The sequence below is a fragment of the Heterocephalus glaber genome, unplaced genomic scaffold, assembly GCF_053883595.1.
Source record: "Heterocephalus glaber isolate CG9 unplaced genomic scaffold, H.glaber_assembly_v1.0 deba00000347, whole genome shotgun sequence".
Classification (NCBI taxonomy): Eukaryota; Metazoa; Chordata; class Mammalia; order Rodentia; family Bathyergidae; genus Heterocephalus; species Heterocephalus glaber.
The window spans coordinates 58,040,050-58,057,080 of NW_028258143.1; the positions used below are offsets into that span (position 1 = coordinate 58,040,050).

The following is a 17,031-nucleotide window of genomic DNA, read 5'->3' on the forward strand; positions in this document are numbered from 1 at the left end:
TCAGCAAAGAAGGACTCATGCTTACCTAGGACTGTCAACATGCCAGAAGTTCTTGCTGTCCTTACTTCACAGGAATATTCTGCTTCATCATTCAGTAGACATTTGTTGATGACAAGAATGCGTACTGCTCCCTTTGATATGATGTCATACTTTTTGCCCTTTTTAATTTCAGCACCATCTTTGAACCACTGAACCTATATTTAAGACAAATGGATTTCTTTATTGGTTTTCATGTTATTCCTTCATGAGTTTACTTAAGAGAGGAACTATGATTCTGAGTTTTTCTGAAAACAACCAATAACTCTATATAAACAAGGAACAACGTGGCAAACACAAATATAAGTAAATTCAGGAAACAACAAAGTTACCAGTTACTGTTAAGTAAATTGCTGTGATACTATTATCGGTAATTCTAGAAATGAGATGATGAAAGTTTAGAGCCACTGGGGCTGGGGATTTAGCTCAGTAGTTCTGGTGCCTGCCTCACAATTTCAAGGTCCAGAGTTTGATCCCTGGTACCAAAAAAAAAAAAAAAAGTCTAGAGACACAGAGAGCCTTAGATATCATGCAAACTAACTCCTTTGATGTGTAAACTGAGGTTCAAAGTTAAAGCAAACTCGTCCATAGTAATTACTGGCAACCCTAAGTGTTGGCTTGAGACAACTGATTGTTTTTGATGTAAAAAAACCAGCATTTCAATATATTCAATCTAATATTTAAATCTCTAGATTGTGAGTCTCATGTTTTTCAAGTAATAGTAAATGAATAACACTAAAAAAATTAAGTACATATTTCATATTAATCTTTAATCTAAATGTAAAGTGGTGATCAGAGAAAGGATTATCTACTTCCTCCCTCCCTTCCTTCCTTCCTTCCTTCCATTTTCCCCCATTTTGGCTAGAAAAAAAGGAAACACAAAGTCATCTGACAATACATGATAGCAGGTATACAATCACAGACCTTAGCATTTTCTCGAGAAATTTCACACTCAAAGCGAGCCATTTCTTTTTCTTTAACTTGAAGATCAGTGAGTGGTCTTAGGAATTCCACATGAGGAGCTATAAGAGAATGTCATCAGAATTCAAAATGAGGTTTTCAGAAATTTATTGTGACACTACTACAACATACATTAAGAAAAAGTGAATCTTTTGTGGACTTTCCAACAGCTCCAAGTGACTTTGAAACCACTTGGAGCTACCAGTCCGAAATGATGCTTTGCTTTCTACATAATCTCTGTAGTTTACATAACATTCTTGGCATATTATATGTCCATCTCAGTTCTTTTGAATGATAACTGAAAGAAAAAATCTTTATTGATACTTCCAGAATTAAAAGGTACTGTTTGTCAAAGTAGACAGCAGTAGAAAAGAAACATTATCTTAGGTAAGGCAGCCAGCATAGTCTTTGAGAAATTAGTACAACTGAATGCTAATATAGCCTTGAAGCACTATTTCAGCTTTGTGCATGGCTAAGAGGCATGAGTGTAGTGGAAATCACAAACATCCAGATATTTTTTTTTAAACTCAGCTTCAAAGATGTCGCATTCAATTCAGGCATAACAGCTATTAGTATGAGTTATATATGGAGGGGTGATTCAGTTTTTTACATCTCTTGTTTCATGTCTCTCCAGAATTCACTCAGCCTGCTATATAGGTATAGTGGGCTGCCTGTTTGTCCTTCCTTCTTTCAGAGCTCCTTGTAAGTCCCTTCCAAAATGACCCTTCTTGATCAATAATGAATGCTGGCTGATAGGTTGAAGATATATCCTTGTAGCTTGGCCTTCTTGGAGTGGAAGAAGAGGACAAAGGGAAGAAGGAGACTCAAGAAGATACTCTGACTTAAGCTAAAGCAGAGAAACCACAAAATGGAAAGAATGACACAGTACAAGATGAAGCACAATCAAAGCTACAAGGTTGCAGTTGTTGACAGATGGGAAATAACTAAACTAAACAAATACTGCACAACAATATGCACTGAAAAATGGAGTCACTGAACAAAAGAATGGATGAAACAAATGAACTAGCATGTGGCGTTTTAAAAAAAGATGCTATTTTTTTTATCAGGGGAGAAGTACTGCTAAAAATCATTGGAGTTCTTCATTCAAAGAGTTCAACTCAAGAATCCAGACCGTGCTCCATCTTCTCATTCATTCTTATTCTCAGAGATTGATTTATGTGAATGACTTTCTCACATTACAGTAGTCCTTAGTATGCTTCTATTCAAAGTGAAATTTTATGTTCATTTTCTAGTTGTTCCCCAGGGCTAAAAACTTTTTTTTTTTCCATATGGAATTCACTTTCACTTTCGTTTTAAAAATCAAGGCTCTCTACTTTTATTCTTTATTCAGTGTGACCTCAACAATAGAATATTCATATAATAGGCTTACCCCACAGAAGCAAAAAGCAACATCTACTCACCACTTAGAGAAAAGAGGCATAGCAAAAAGTGGTTGGTGTCTTTATCAGATTAGATGTAGCAGGAAGATTTAAAAAAATATTTAAAGGGTCAGGTCAGTATCAATACAGTAAGTTGCCAAGAACTGTGGTTAGGCCAAGAAGAGCATGCAAAAGGGTGGTTTTTGTGTGTGTGTGTGTGTGTGTGTGTGTGGTTACTAAGAGTTGCACATGAAAAGTCCTATGTAAGAATACTTACGCACGACATTCAGGTTACAGGAAGTCTTAAAATCCTTAGCATCACAAGTATATGTTTTGATATCCTCTGGGGTACAGTTGTGTATAATAAGTTTTCTGACCCTGCCATCAGCGACAATTTCGTATTTCTTGTTTTTGAGGATTTCTGTCCCATTTTTGAACCATTTCACCTTAGCATTTTCTCTGGATACTTCACACTCCAGTACTGCAGTGGCTTCCTCTTCGACCGTCTGGTCCTCAAGGGGCTTAGTGAATTCAACTGGGGGTTCTGAAAGAATCATACTCATTAGCCTTTCTACTTCCTTTCTCCAAGAGTTTCAGTACCTTCTCAACTTTGCTGTGGCATCTCCAGGGCTTTTCTGTTCTGAAATTGCTGACTTTTTTTTTCTGGGACCAGGAATTGAACACAAGACCTTGTGCTTGCCAGGCAGGTGCAGAGCCACTGAACTACATCCCTGGCCCCAAGATTGCTCATTTTAAAGAAGTGATTCCACACATACATTTTCCTCTAATAATGATGTTTTATCATTATTTGTTGATATAGAGGAAAATCACTTTGAAAATTATGAAACATCTAGGAAATAATAGCCAACTCTCGGTTAATAAAGTGATGGGTAGCTAATTTGATAATAATTCTTCCCCTTGCTGATTTCTGAACTACTAAAACATGCATTGAAAAATAAGAGAAACAGAACAAGGAACTAAAACCTATGTTAGTCAATTTTGACTCTTTTTTTTATAATGGTCTGTGAAGTATTTTATCAGACCAAAAGGTAAAATTAGACTTCTGGATATTTGGTTGACTTTAATGATCTATGGTACTTATGGTATAAAGATAATAGAGAGTTGGCATTATTTACGAGCCTCTACATATATGCATTTAAAAATAAGTCTTGTATTTACCTTTCACAAAGAGATTGGCTTGAGTTTTGAAATCCTTTGCTGTTAGTTGGACTTCCCCAGCATCTTCTAACTTTACATCCCTCAAAGTAAGTGTATGGACTCTTCCTTCTGAACGTGTGACCACCTAGTTTTTTAGAAAAGCAAAGTTTGAGAATACATGAGACATCAATTCAGTATTTAGGCTCATTTAATTCATTCAGATAAACAGTTTTAAAAAAGTGCTACCCAGTTGTTTTATTATAAGATATACAGCATATAAGTATTTAAAAATCACTTTAACCAATAGTTTCTAATCCTTTAAGAATATGTTAGATTTTCAAAGTTACCTTTATATAATTTACTAGGTGACTTTTATGTTAAACTTGCCTAGGCCAATTGCTGTTTTTATTTGTGATCTTTTAAAAATGTATGTATTCATATATGAGTGTGTGCCTCCATTCTGTCAGTGGGTTTATATATATAAAGAAAGACTAGAAAAGCTTTTAAAAAAGAAGAGAAAATAATTAGATATGATAAGCTGAAACTAGATTTTATTTTTTCTGAAAATAAATCTTATATTTTATTTGCAAGGTGTTTACCATGCAACAAAGAGCTAGAATTCTGTTTCTTTTAGCAATTAAATTTATTTTACAATTCAATAAATATGATTAAAATAATTTATATAATTTCTTAATTTTGTTTAAAATTGCAAATGAAGATGTTGGCTCATCTTCCCTTTTCCCATGCTTGTGCATTAATATTTAGCAATCAAATATCAATGGTGTTATAGATAAGAGTCATCAAGAAGTAAAGATAAGAGGATTGGATGAATCTAGTTATATGATCTGAAATTCCTAAAAAACCATTTGCTGTCATTGAGACTGGTTTTGCACTGCCTAAGAGTTCATCTAGAGTTAAAAATTATTTATAGATTTTTGCCAGTGAAATTATTTATTATGCTGATATAAAGGAACAAGGAATAAAGTTTTACTGGAAGACGTTTTCCTTAATTAAGAGCAGGATATGGTTATTTTAATAATTGAGAATAATTAAAAAGAACAATAAAAAGATAGGAGAGGGTAATTAAGCTATGTCCTAGGGACACAGCTACTGCTTAAGAATTTGGTCCTTGAATGGGAAAAATTGTTGTTTTTAATAATGCTTCAATATAAATTTTGGATATAAATTTTAGACTTGCAACTTATGGTTATTTAAAAAAGCGTCTCAGTTTCTAACTCATACACAGATGCCTCTTATTTATTAACATATTGCTTTATCATCTGAATCCCTCTGAGGCTACTTTACAATACTCTCTGTCAGAATGTAATTGAGAACATAGTGGTTCTCAATAGCTGCTATATAATGTAGTCAGTGTTATGATTATGTCAAAAGAAAAAAAAAGGAAAGCAGATATCTTATAAAAATAAACCAATAAAATGGATGCCAAAGATTATGTAAGGGTAATATTAAAGGTTACTTTAAAAAATATTTACTCACAATGGAAGCATGCTAGGGTAACACCGTATACATTGAGACTGATCAAAGTATTGTTTAAATACAAAATTATCAAAGGGCATTTGGAACTAGCAATCCTTTCTTGAATTGATTTTCAAAAGGAAAAACACTGCTCATTTTAAAAATATTTTCTTTCCACTTCCTATTTCAATAACCTATTTTTGCTTGTTCTATAACCTGCTTTTGTATGGTTGGTTGTTTAAGTTTTCGAAGCTAAAAATTTTGCAAAAAGTGAAGATTAAAGACCTGAATTAAATTAAGAAGAGTATGTTGTTCTAATAGACTTAATCTAAACAAAACCTATAAAATGTAATAAAATGAGTTTATTGCTTTATATTTATATCAAAATTCTTTTGAAAGGAGCCACTTAAGTAATGTAAGAGCAAGTTCATAAAAAGATGAGGTATTTTAGGCAGCTAGAATAAAGGATTAAAATTCTTATGTCTAGGGAGACACAAAGGAGCCCTCTAGAATATTAGTAAACTGATCCTTTCTAATCCTAGAAAAAAAATTTAATGGCAATAAGAATAGTACAGTTTTTATATTATAACTGAGACTGATCTCATTTCTTTTTGAGACTGGTCTTTTAGTTTAATAAAAAGCTCGGGATTTGACCAAAAGCTACCTAGGAACACAACAATGTGATTTATCCTTAAGTAGTGTCATATATTTACAGATCTAGGAAGGACCATAAAAAATCAACAACTCTCTGCCTTTAGATATAAAATTAATTAAACCACACTTAATAGGAAAACTGTATATTTAAAAACAATAGTCTGGAAGTAGAGGTGCTTTCATCACTCAGTTCAATATTTAGAAGAGTTTGCTATAAGGGGAGTTTTCTGATATGCAAACAGATTCTCAAGCTATGAATGGAATGTGCTACTTCTTTTCCTAGTTGGTAAGAAAGGAGGCCAACTGCTCATTATTATCTGAATGACAGGCGGAATTTAGCTACCAGATGACTTACTGAATTGCTCTTTGGTCACTTTGGTAGAATACTAGTTGTGTTTGTCTTTGAACATTTGTTCAAAGGCACTGTCTTCCAATATTTCAATTTTGTGGTTCTTAAACTGAATCCCCTTTTAATTGTATTTCTTTAAGACTTCAAAGTTTGATTATGATGAGGCCTTGATACACACTCAATATTATTTCTGGAATATTGGAGGAAAATGTCATAGAAAAACATACTATCTTGTGTTTTCTTTCCAACCCATGCTGTTTTCTCTATATTTCAACAACTCAAAATTAACGGTTAATTATATGGATTGTTTGGAAATGCATAATGGTTGTTCTAGGGGGAAAGTGCAAAATACATAGGTTAATTTTGGCAGTATATATTTGGGGCCTATACAAATAAGTGCCTCAGTTTTTGTTTATGGATACAATTTTGGCCTTAAAAAGAGCTGGTTATGTCCCGAAACTTCTTAAAGCATATTCATACATGCATGTGTGTAATAACAGCACCCTTTTTTCTTGTCAGTACCACCAGTTGCCCTTTAAATAGTCTACTTGCATTCCAGAATATGCACAGCCCAAACCACTTGAGGGTTAAAAATAGCCCAGAGAAGTGCTCAAAGAGCAGATCTACTCAGAAGTTATCTCGACTACTTGATCAACTGCCTGAAATGGAATTCCAGCCTTCTCCACTTAATCCCCTTATATGCAGAAGACTAGATAACATGAAGATAATTAGCCTTCAAACTCAATGTGCACTGTTGTGCACCCAGTTAGACAGCCTTTTTGACCCTTTCTGTCTTCTGCTTGAACAAGCTAGCTCGGATAGCTAATGAATGCTTGTCTTTTCTTCCGCAAACTAAAACTTAATCATACTTTAAATTTTTATTTCTATTTCAGTAAAAATGTCATCAGGTTAGCCCCCCACTGTCTGACAAATCTGCCTTAATGTTTCAGCAGAAATCAGGCTAGAACAGGGAGGGAGATGAGGAAAGATGGAGGAGAAGACATCAGAAAGAGCAAAGAAAAGGAAAGTGCAAGTGAAGGCAGAAGAATCTGAGAGCAAAGGGAAGGAAGACAAGACAACCATGCACTTGGTTTTTACCGTGTCGCTGGGCTCCAGCTTCTTGCCCTTGAGATACCATTCCACCGGGATATCCTCATAAGAGAGCTCACAGTCAAAGGTGGCTGTTTCCCCCGCAGTCACTGTGACATCCTTCAGAGGTCTCAGAAGACCAATTACTCGTGCTTGGTGGGAGGAAAGAAAAGGCTTCACTTTACTCATTTTGTAATTCCGAAAGAATAGACTTAGTTCTTAATGTCCATGGTTGCTTTCTTCAAGAAGGAAAGCGCCCCAGAAGCTGGCCACTTTGAACTCCCATGTGAATGTGGCCCTGTGGTGCTGAGAAGGGGAACCCTGGTGGCTGGGGTCCCTTCTTTGGGATGTACAAGGTCAGCAAGAAATGAGTGCTGCATCTGTCCCTCTTCTGGGCATCAAGTTCCCCTTGCTACATAAGGTATGTGACTTCCAAAATAACTGAGGCTCTGATTGGGTGGAACAAGGGGCCCTCAGTCAGAGAGCCTGTCTACATCCGTCAGCCACTTTGCACCTTCCAAAAATGTTAGCCTAATGCTCCCCACCTCCTTTCTTGAATCTGAAATGCCCATGCAGCAAAGTTTTTTCCCCTACTGTGGGCTCCAGTTGTGGGAGGATGTGGCCTCTAAGGGTTCTCAATTAGATTCTTACTGTATGTTCATCTACTTGGAATGAAAGGACTACAAGAAAATATAACTTGATACATTTTCTTTTGTTCAAGTGGCAATGGCAATGAAATTTTCAAAACTGCAGATTGGGAATCACTTTATATTAGGATGTCAAAGAAGTAAATATACAAAAGCCAATTTTTGTACTTTAGTAATGTTGTGTAATTTTACTTTACTTGCATTCACTTTCCACAATAGTGTATGTTTGATTTTTAGCAAAAATATGTTACACTCACGTTTAACTCTGAGGTGGGCACTAGATTTAACGTTGGCAGCTTGGAAATCCACCCCACCAGTCTGATCCAGGCGGCAGTTGTGCAAAATAAGGAAGTGTATCTTGCCTTCTTCCTTAATTTCACAGTCCTGTACCAAAAAAGGAAAAATTTCATAGTAAATAATTTCCTTTGAGATTTTTTTCCTAAGCACAGACTATCTTAATTTAAGGAAGATACTACAAATTATGAGATTTTTATATCTGAGTGGTATACAGCATACAAGAAAGCAAAATTTCTTTTGGCTGTGTAATTCTGAGCCAACTAGCATCACCACAGAATGCATGCAACTTATACTGTGCTGGATCAGAAATAATGCAAAGGTGAAGAGATCCTAGTATCTCCCCTTGGCCTGAGGTCTGATACAGAACCGGATGCCATATATTAGATGCTCTGCATGCACTTTGACTTTTCGTCTGCTCTTTTCTATTTCACACAGCAACTCTTGATGTTGACAAGTTCAGAAATAGCCTTACAGGTGTCTGGAGTAGTGCCTCTCCCTTGAGTTTCCAGTTGGCATGGATATCATCTTCAGAGATTTCGGTTTCAAAGCGAGCAGTCTCAGTCTCCATCACCTCCACGCTGTGCAGGGGTCGCACCAGTTTAATTTCCCGATCTGGAAAAGTGAAAGGTCAGCAGGTGCCATTAGCCTCTGGGAGAAATAACCCCAACAGCTTCAAGAGTGAAACACATGGAAATGTCTTTACCTTCAATATCAAGCTTTCCGGACGTCTGATCTGTCCCACAGTCACAGGTATACTGCCCAATATCTGATTTCAGGGCCTTCTTTAGGATTAGCATGCGCTTCTTGCCATCTGCTTTAATAACAGCATTTTTAGATGGCTTTATTTCCTTCCCATCCTTAAACCATTTCACTGGTGCATCTGCTTTGCTAATTTCACACTGAAGAACCACTTCATCCTTCTCGACACCTGTGTAATCTTGAAGCTTTCCAGTAAAGTATGGATCTCCCTCTACAAAGAAAGCATAAATGAAAAAAGTCCATTACCCACCAAGGAAAAAGATTGTGTCTTAGAAAGCTTAAGAGCCAGTTCACAGAGTTCTGGATATATTTAAAAATTATGCCAAATCTTCAGTCATTTAACATGTTTATGATCAAGAGTTCTCTATTACAAAAAAGGGAATCAGTACATTGGGTTAACTGAGATCAATCCATCTATCTTATATTTTGAAGCATTTTATTAACAGTAGTTTAAAAGACACTGCAATTTCCCTTCAATAGTGTTCCTTCATCACTTGGCTAAATTTCTATTTCTTAGCAACTCTATTATGTCTAGTTTACCTTATAGGTTCACATTATTTGTTTTTCTTAGTCTATTAATAGTTTTTCTTTAGTACTACATCTATATTTTAGACTTCAGACCTAATATTCTTGACATTTAAGTGCCAAGAAAAACAATGGAGCTTTTTTTTTTTTTTTTTGGTACCAGGGATCGAACTCGGGTCCTTGCACTTGAGAGGCAGGCGCCGGAACCACTGAGCTAAATTCCCGGCCCACATGGAGCTTCTTAAAGTGAATTATATTATCTTCTTTTAGAAACCTGAAAAGCATTTCTCTGAAATAATTTTGAAAGAGTGAGGAAACAGAAAGTAAATATATACTGTTATTTTAAATATAGCAAGGTTCAATAATTAATTGAGTTTTAATTCTGATTTTAACTGACTTTTGTGAGCCTGCAACAGAATCTTCATTAAAGTCCTTCTATTTTTATGTAAAAGTATTTTAGAAATAAGCCTGATAACATATCTGATAGTTTCTTTCTTTCTTTCTTTCTTTTTTTTTTTTTTTGGTACCAGGGATTGAACTTGGGTCCTTGAGCTTGCAGGGGAGGCAGCAGAACCACTGAGCTAAATCCCTGGCCCCATATCTGATAGTTTCTTAAGAACCAAGACTGCTTTTGTGCAACATAATACTTAGAAGACTATTTCATATGAGATACTCCACAAATTTCTGTTGCATTTTGTGCAGTAAATTAAATTTTATAAAGCACCTACCAAGCACAGTGAGTTTAGCTTCTGAACTTATTCCCATGGCTTCTACTCTAATCTGGGAGGTGTCATCAATAGACAGATCTTTGAATGTGATTGAGTGCATTTTCCCAGCATCATCCATGGAGACTCGCTTGCTGGTATGGAGGCGCTGGTCATTCTTGAACCAGCTCACTGGGATGTTGTCATGGGAGAGCTCCACAGTAAACACAGCATTTTCCCTCTCTTTGGCTGTCACATCTTTGAGAGGTGTGAGGAATTTGAGCCGGATTCCTAACAAGAAAAAAGATACCTCATTAATTCTAGTACTTTAACAAGGAAACGTAAAAATAAAGGCCAAAAAATATCATTTTAGGGTGGCCCATCTGATAAAAATACTTACCTTCAATGATCAGTTTGCCACTTGTGCGTTTATCTTCAGCTTCAAACATGTATTTTGCTTCATCTTCAAAAGCAGCTGACTTGATCACCATTGAATGCCTAGTGCCATCCTTTATAAGCTCGAATTTGTCATCACTTGTGATTTCCTGAGTTCCTTTCAGCCAGCGGAATGTTTTGGGCTCTCTGGATACTTCACACTCAAATTTAGCCTCATCCTTCTCAAAGACTTTGACATCACTGAGAGGTGTGATGAAAATGAGAGGCAGTTCTGAAAGAAGAGGACCATGTGGATCATGTCAGAATATGCTTCCATGCATGATCCCTGGTCAATTCAGGGTCATATAAGAAAGTTTTGCAAGGAAAATGCTGAAAGGCATCTGACAGGTGGAACATACCTTTCACTTTGAGATTGGCTGCGGATTTAGCATTGGCTGCCTGGAAGGAAACCTCTCCAGTCATATCTAGCTGACAGTTATAAAGGACCAGAACATGCTTCTTCCCATCTTCAATGATTTCACAGTCCTATGTAGCGCAAAGGTTAGAAGAAAAGAAAGAACATTATGTGCATAAATGCTTAGTACTGCAAATCATCAAGCATTTTCACTTTTTTCCCACCAACCAACCTCCCTTCACTCTGATCAGCTGCTGTTGACTTACAGGGGAAGCAGTCAAAGGCTCTCCTTTTAACTTCCACTGGCCGTGAACATCTGGCTCCGAAAGTTCAATTTCAAAGCGGGCTGTTTCACCAACAAACACTTCCACTCCATAGAGAGGCTTTTCCACTTTGATTAGGCGAGCTGGAGGTATACAAAGTTCTGTTAGTGAAACTGAACAAATAAATTGCGGCTTCAGAATCAGCACATTTCAGATTTGGGGGCAACTCACCCTCCACAGTAACGTTAGCTTTGGTTGTGTCTGTGCCACAGTCACACACATATTCGCCTTTATCTTTAAGCTCTGCCTTCTTGATCTTTAAGATGCGGCGCAGGCCATCTGTCTTGATGGAGTGTTTGGGTGAAGGGACAAGCTCTTCGCCATCTTTGAACCATTTCACTGGCACATCTTTGCTTACTTCACACTTCAGGATGATGTCATCCTTCTCAACTCCAGTCTTGTCATGTAGTTTCACAGTGAAGTAAGGATCGGCCTCTGCCAAAGATTTTTGACATAGAATCAGGATGTGAAAACTGAAGAATAACAGGTCTAAAATAATTACCACCTGCTCCCACCACTGCAGAAACTGGTTGTCTAGTTATAGTTAGTCACATGTACCTAAGACCTTTAGATGTGCCGTGGAGCTCAGGTTCTTGACTTGCGCTCTTATCTGAGATATATCATCCAAGGTCACCTCTCTCATTTCCAGTTTATGAGTCTTGCCTTCGGAAGACATGAGGACTGTTCTGGTTGTGTGCAGTTTGTTATCATTTTTGAACCAGACCACATGCATCTTTTCATGAGAAAGTTCACAAACAAAAGTTGCCGTTTCGCCTTCTTTCACTGTTTGATCTTCAAGAGGTGATATGAATTTCAATCTTATACCTGCAATGCAAGCATGGGTAATATGTTCAGAAACATAATTTACTGGCAGGAAGATTCTACTCTAATATGCCTGGGTAAAAGGGACTTGTTTCACATGACATTTATTCTTTGCAAATGGAGCTATTCTCCATTTAAAAAGTTTAGGTTTGGGGGGTATGTGTGAGTTTCTGGTGACATTGTAAAAGTAATGTAGTGGTGGTGACTGACTTTGAACTTGATGTCTTCTCTTTAAAGTGATAGATGTGTGTGTCCACACATGGGATGTCACAGTCAGACCCTGTCTGCTTTTACCTGTCACAAATAATTGTGCTGAGGTCTTCTTGCCCTCCACCTCTGCAGTATAGACGCCTTCATCATCAAATTGAGAATCATTGATAACAAGAATATGTTTCTTTCCATCGGCAATGATATCAAATTTGTCAGACGCCTTGATTATATCAGGTCCTTTAGACCATATAACGTTTGCCTCTCGGGTGAGGACGCATTCAAATCGAGCCTGTCGTCTTTCTGGAACAGTGACATCCTTCAAGGGCACAGCAAAGTCAAGTTCGATTTCTAGAAATCAAACATAAAGAAGGAGGCTTTTCAGAGTGTGAATGAAGGCTTTTCATTCCATTTCATTTCACAAAGATTGAAGGCTTTTCAGGGTGGGTAAAGAAGCTGAGCACACTCTACGGGTTCTAAAAACTCCTTACCTTTGACTGTCAGAATGGCAGTGGTAATTGCATTAAGTGCCTGGTAGAGAACTTCACCAGCTTGGTCTAATTTGACTTTGTGTAAAGTTAAGAAGCGTTTTCCTCCTTCTTGTTTGATCTCACAAGTCTGAAAAAACAATAACTTTAGTTAGCATTTGTGTGAGATAAATTCCTCCAGTGGAGAAATGTTTCAGATACAGATTTTCTACATAGCTTAACATGACTACTAATAAATGTAAGAAAAATATCTCCTCCCATAAAATTTTACAAAATTTGTTACAGTTGTCCACAAGTACATCAAATCCTTTCGTTTCTCTGAGACTTTAAAAGCCCAGAGTAACTTTTAAAGTTACCAAATCTGAACATCAAACTTGAATGTAGAATGCAGTTATTTTATATGATAATAAATTTAAAATGGGAAATTACTCACAGGTGAGGGCCTCAGAAGTTCTCCCTTCAGCTTCCATTGTCCAGGAATATCTGTCTCTGAGATTTCTGCATCAAAGCTTGCACTTTCTTTCTCATAAATGGTGACATCCTCTATTGGTTTAAGTAGCTCAACTTCACGGTCTGTATTGGTCAGGGATGAAATAACATGAACAAGCTAGCAATGATTTGATTCCGTGTTTTTTTTAGTATGTTATTTTGCCTTATGCATACATAAAACTTATCTTTCAAAATAACAGGTAAGATTTTTATACCTCCAAGTGTCAGCTTTGCGGGGTATCTTTTCCCTTCAATTTCCACTGCATATTCATCAATGTCTTCTGGCATAGCATTCTTAATTTTGAGGTATAGATGATTTCCCTCTTTCAGAATCTCAGTCTTATCGGTTGGTTCCATGGGGATTTCATCATATCCTTTGAACCACTTAATATTTGGAGTATCTTTTGCTATGTCACAGCTGAAAACAGCCGTCCCCTTGGGTTTCACGTGCTGATCTCGTATAGGTTTCACCAGCCAATCTCTAATGATTTCTGTATGAAAATGAGGTCCCAAAGAAAAAATGATTATGATCTGAGTAATATAAAATAAGCTTCTTAGTAAATTCAGGCAAAGAAAACAATTCACAAAACTGGATATCATTAATCTGCTATGATTCACTGACATTCTTCCTCTTAGCTAAGGTACAAGGCTTTTGAGATTCAGAGACTGGGACACAGTTCTTTCTTCCACTTTCTTAGTGTAATAATAGCAGAACAAAATTTCCTAGCAAAGCATGAACCTACTCTCATTGTTTTCTTGTTTGTTTTTCAGACAGGGCCTCACTATGTTGCCCAGGCTGGTTTCAAACTTAAATGCTCAAGTGATCCTCCCACCTCAGCCTCCCAAGTACTAACCTACTACTTTTACACAAGATGAACACTCCAGGTTGTTGGCATTTTCCACAGTAACTGTGTATGTTCCAGCATCGGTGTCATCTGCATCGTTGATGGTCAGAGCCCGCATCAAGCCAATGATCCCTGGCACAATGTGGCCAGGTTTCTCCACCAAAATCTTCCCATCCTTCCTCCAGACTACATCACGCTCTTTGTTTAACTCGCAGCTCAAGTACAATGGCTGTCCTTTGACCACTGTCACTTCCTCCTCCAGTGTTTTCACAAAACGCACAGGAAGTTCTGTGGAGAATTTCAGTACATATTTCAACACCTTAGAAATTTTCAATGAAATAAAACTTGGAAATAAGACATTTTGTCTAAAATTGTTTATTTTTTAAAGCTTAATATAGAAGATGCTCAGAAGACTGGAGATTACCTTCTACGATAAGCTTAGCTGTGGAGGTCTTTTCTTTATTTCCCAAACGTAAAACACAGGTGTATTCACCAGCATCAGAGAGTTGAACATCAATGATATGCAGCTTTCTGTCTTTACCATCTGCGATGAACCTGTGCTTTGGACTCTCACGGATATTGCTACCATCTTTCATCCAGGTTGTAATGGCAGTGGAGGGGGAGACTAAGCATTCAAAGATTGCAGAAGAGCCAACAGACTCTGCTTCTGTCAAGACAATGTCTTTCATTTCTTTTACGAACTTTAGTGGCACAGCCTTTAGCTGATAGGTGAACGGGGCTTCATCAGGAGGTTTCTCCCCACCACTTCCTGGTCTTAACTTTTTCCTTTCAGCTTCTATTGGTGAAGGAGTCTTTTTGGCTACACCTGATTCAAAGTAAAATGAAAAAGTTGATTAGGCATCACCATAGGAATCAGGAAGTGCATATTGGGCTTTATGGCTTTTGGCTGGGTGAAACTAGCCATAAAGCAATTAGAAGACAAGAACTGAAAACTGAAGAACAGGCAATTGAAAGGTCAATTGATTTTATACTGCCTTATTTCAGGCAGGAAAATGAGATCACTTAAGGAATCCATGAATAAGAAATGTATTTTGTTTCCTTAAGTTTTGATTCTACAATAATATACCCAGGTTAATGTCTAATTATTTTATTTGTCATCTATAAGGATCACAGATATGAAAAATGAAGCTAAGAACTTATAGGGTTCACTATGTTAAAGTATGTTTGTTATATTCATGATTCATTAGAGGTGGATAGCTTGAAATATATACTGAATTCAGTAGAATTAATGAAAAATAATAAAGATTGTCATAAATTTAAAAAATATTTTCCCTTGGAATGTAAAGTTTGGGAATTCAGAATGAAAGGTCTCCATACATATATGAGGAAATGCATCTCACCTTTGATGGGACCTTTTGGCTTGGCAGCTTCCTCCTTGGGTGCTTTGGCTTCTGAAATAAAAAGAAGACTCGGCATTTAAACAATTTTCAGACTTATTTCGTGCTTAATAATAAACCGTGTGGGATGAGTCATGCTCTTTACTATAAATATCGATGCATAAAGAGAAGTTGGTTTCATTTGTATGACTTCTATGGTGAATATTTTGATATACTGAAGAAGGCATATGCTGAGGTTGATGTTACTATGCTAAATTGTCAACATATTTGGGATTTAAAAATTCTTCCAGCAAGTATCATTATTCTCTTTCCACTTCTGGAAGGTTTACTGTTGGCCTGTGAGGAAGAGGTTTGTTCTTACCTATCTATACAAAATATTTTACAAGTTTTTATATGTTTTGGCTATGTGATCCAAGGGAATAAATTTTTGTCAGTAAGAACAGGTGTAGAAAAAAAAGAGAAATCGGCCAAAAGTTACTAAAAGCCTTTCTTTTTGTGTTAAAGTTCATTGAACAAACAAATCCAGGGAAGACCAAGGAAATTAGCCCAAGGGTGGTACATTATGTTTTTCTGAAATAATAAAGGTACCACATTAAAATTATAAAAGTTTAAAAGAAATAATGGTAAATCAGTGACAAAATATATAATAAATATTAAAAATTAAACTGTAGCCAAAAGAACATAGTATATTTTTCATGTCATTAAACACAATAAAAGCCCAAAATTTTGAGGTAATTTTGAATGAAAATTTAAACAGATTAAGTAACATGCTAAGGGCCAAATAAGATATGTATTTGTCAATGATTAATAATTATGCATCAAATCAGCTTTGATTTTGAAATTATCACCTAGCTGACAAACTACTAAATATACAACTAAAAAGTACTTAAATTTATACTTGAGATGCTATAAAATTAAATTAGAACAATTAAATACTACTGTTGATTTGAATCTTTAGACAGATTTAAATGCTGAACTCTGTAGTCTTTTTTTGTTGTTGTGGTAAAATATACCTAATAAAATTTACCATTTTAGTTATTTTAGCATACAATTTAGTTGTCTTAAGTACACTCACAATGGTGTGCAACCCTCAGCATTATCCATTTACAGAACTTATCCCTTATCCCAGTATGTAGCCTTTTAAATAAATGAGCAATGATTCCTGTGGAGCACAAAGGAAATCTGAAGTTTCATGGGACTCCTGAATGCATACCTTAGAGTATCTTTCTGTCTCCTTAGGTTTCAACAGCACTAAACATATTCACTACTTAAAAGCATATGAAAGAAATGATGAATTTCAAGAATGTACAATCTACTCAAAATACACTGAGAGATTAGACAAATGAAGTATATCAGATGGAGAAAAGGTAAGACTTTATCATAAACCCCCACAGCTAAAATGATGCCTATGTTTTAATGTAAAGGTGGCTGGAATGTGAACCAAGTGTGAACAAAGCAGCAGGATAAATAAATACCTGCTTTCTTTCCGACCACTGGCACAGTCACTGGGGCAGCGATGGGGGTTGGTGCTGGCTCCACAGGAGGTGGCTTTATTGTTTTCACTTCTGTAGAGAGATGCCCATTGTGTTACCACAGAACAGCCATTGGTGACTTCCTAAAACCCTATTTGGTGGCCTAACTGCCCTTTCTGATCTAACCTTGAAATCTGCAAATAA

The 17,031-nt window shown here is 36.4% G+C and overlaps 1 protein-coding gene across 18 annotated transcripts in view; it reads right to left on the reverse strand.

The window, feature by feature from the left end:
• Window positions 1–17,031, reverse strand: part of Ttn (titin) — a 274,910-nt gene that overhangs the window by 95,673 nt on the left and 162,206 nt on the right. For all 18 annotated transcript variants that reach the window (XM_087196546.1, XM_087196551.1, XM_087196550.1 and 15 more), the window contains 22 exons: window positions 16,831–16,920; window positions 15,359–15,409; window positions 14,422–14,823; window positions 14,007–14,285; window positions 13,368–13,643; window positions 13,097–13,236; window positions 12,667–12,793; window positions 12,263–12,526; window positions 11,705–11,971; window positions 11,318–11,581; window positions 11,090–11,229; window positions 10,828–10,954; window positions 10,434–10,700; window positions 10,058–10,324; window positions 8,749–9,015; window positions 8,518–8,657; window positions 8,006–8,132; window positions 7,111–7,253; window positions 3,555–3,678; window positions 2,653–2,919; window positions 961–1,058; window positions 26–194 (listed from right to left, as the gene is read on the reverse strand). In XM_087196546.1, coding sequence (XP_087052672.1) covers window positions 26–194; window positions 961–1,058; window positions 2,653–2,919; window positions 3,555–3,678; window positions 7,111–7,253; window positions 8,006–8,132; window positions 8,518–8,657; window positions 8,749–9,015; window positions 10,058–10,324; window positions 10,434–10,700; window positions 10,828–10,954; window positions 11,090–11,229; window positions 11,318–11,581; window positions 11,705–11,971; window positions 12,263–12,526; window positions 12,667–12,793; window positions 13,097–13,236; window positions 13,368–13,643; window positions 14,007–14,285; window positions 14,422–14,823; window positions 15,359–15,409; window positions 16,831–16,920 — 4,296 coding nt within the window. The remainder of the gene's footprint in view (window positions 1–25; window positions 195–960; window positions 1,059–2,652; window positions 2,920–3,554; window positions 3,679–7,110; window positions 7,254–8,005; window positions 8,133–8,517; window positions 8,658–8,748; window positions 9,016–10,057; window positions 10,325–10,433; window positions 10,701–10,827; window positions 10,955–11,089; window positions 11,230–11,317; window positions 11,582–11,704; window positions 11,972–12,262; window positions 12,527–12,666; window positions 12,794–13,096; window positions 13,237–13,367; window positions 13,644–14,006; window positions 14,286–14,421; window positions 14,824–15,358; window positions 15,410–16,830; window positions 16,921–17,031) is intronic.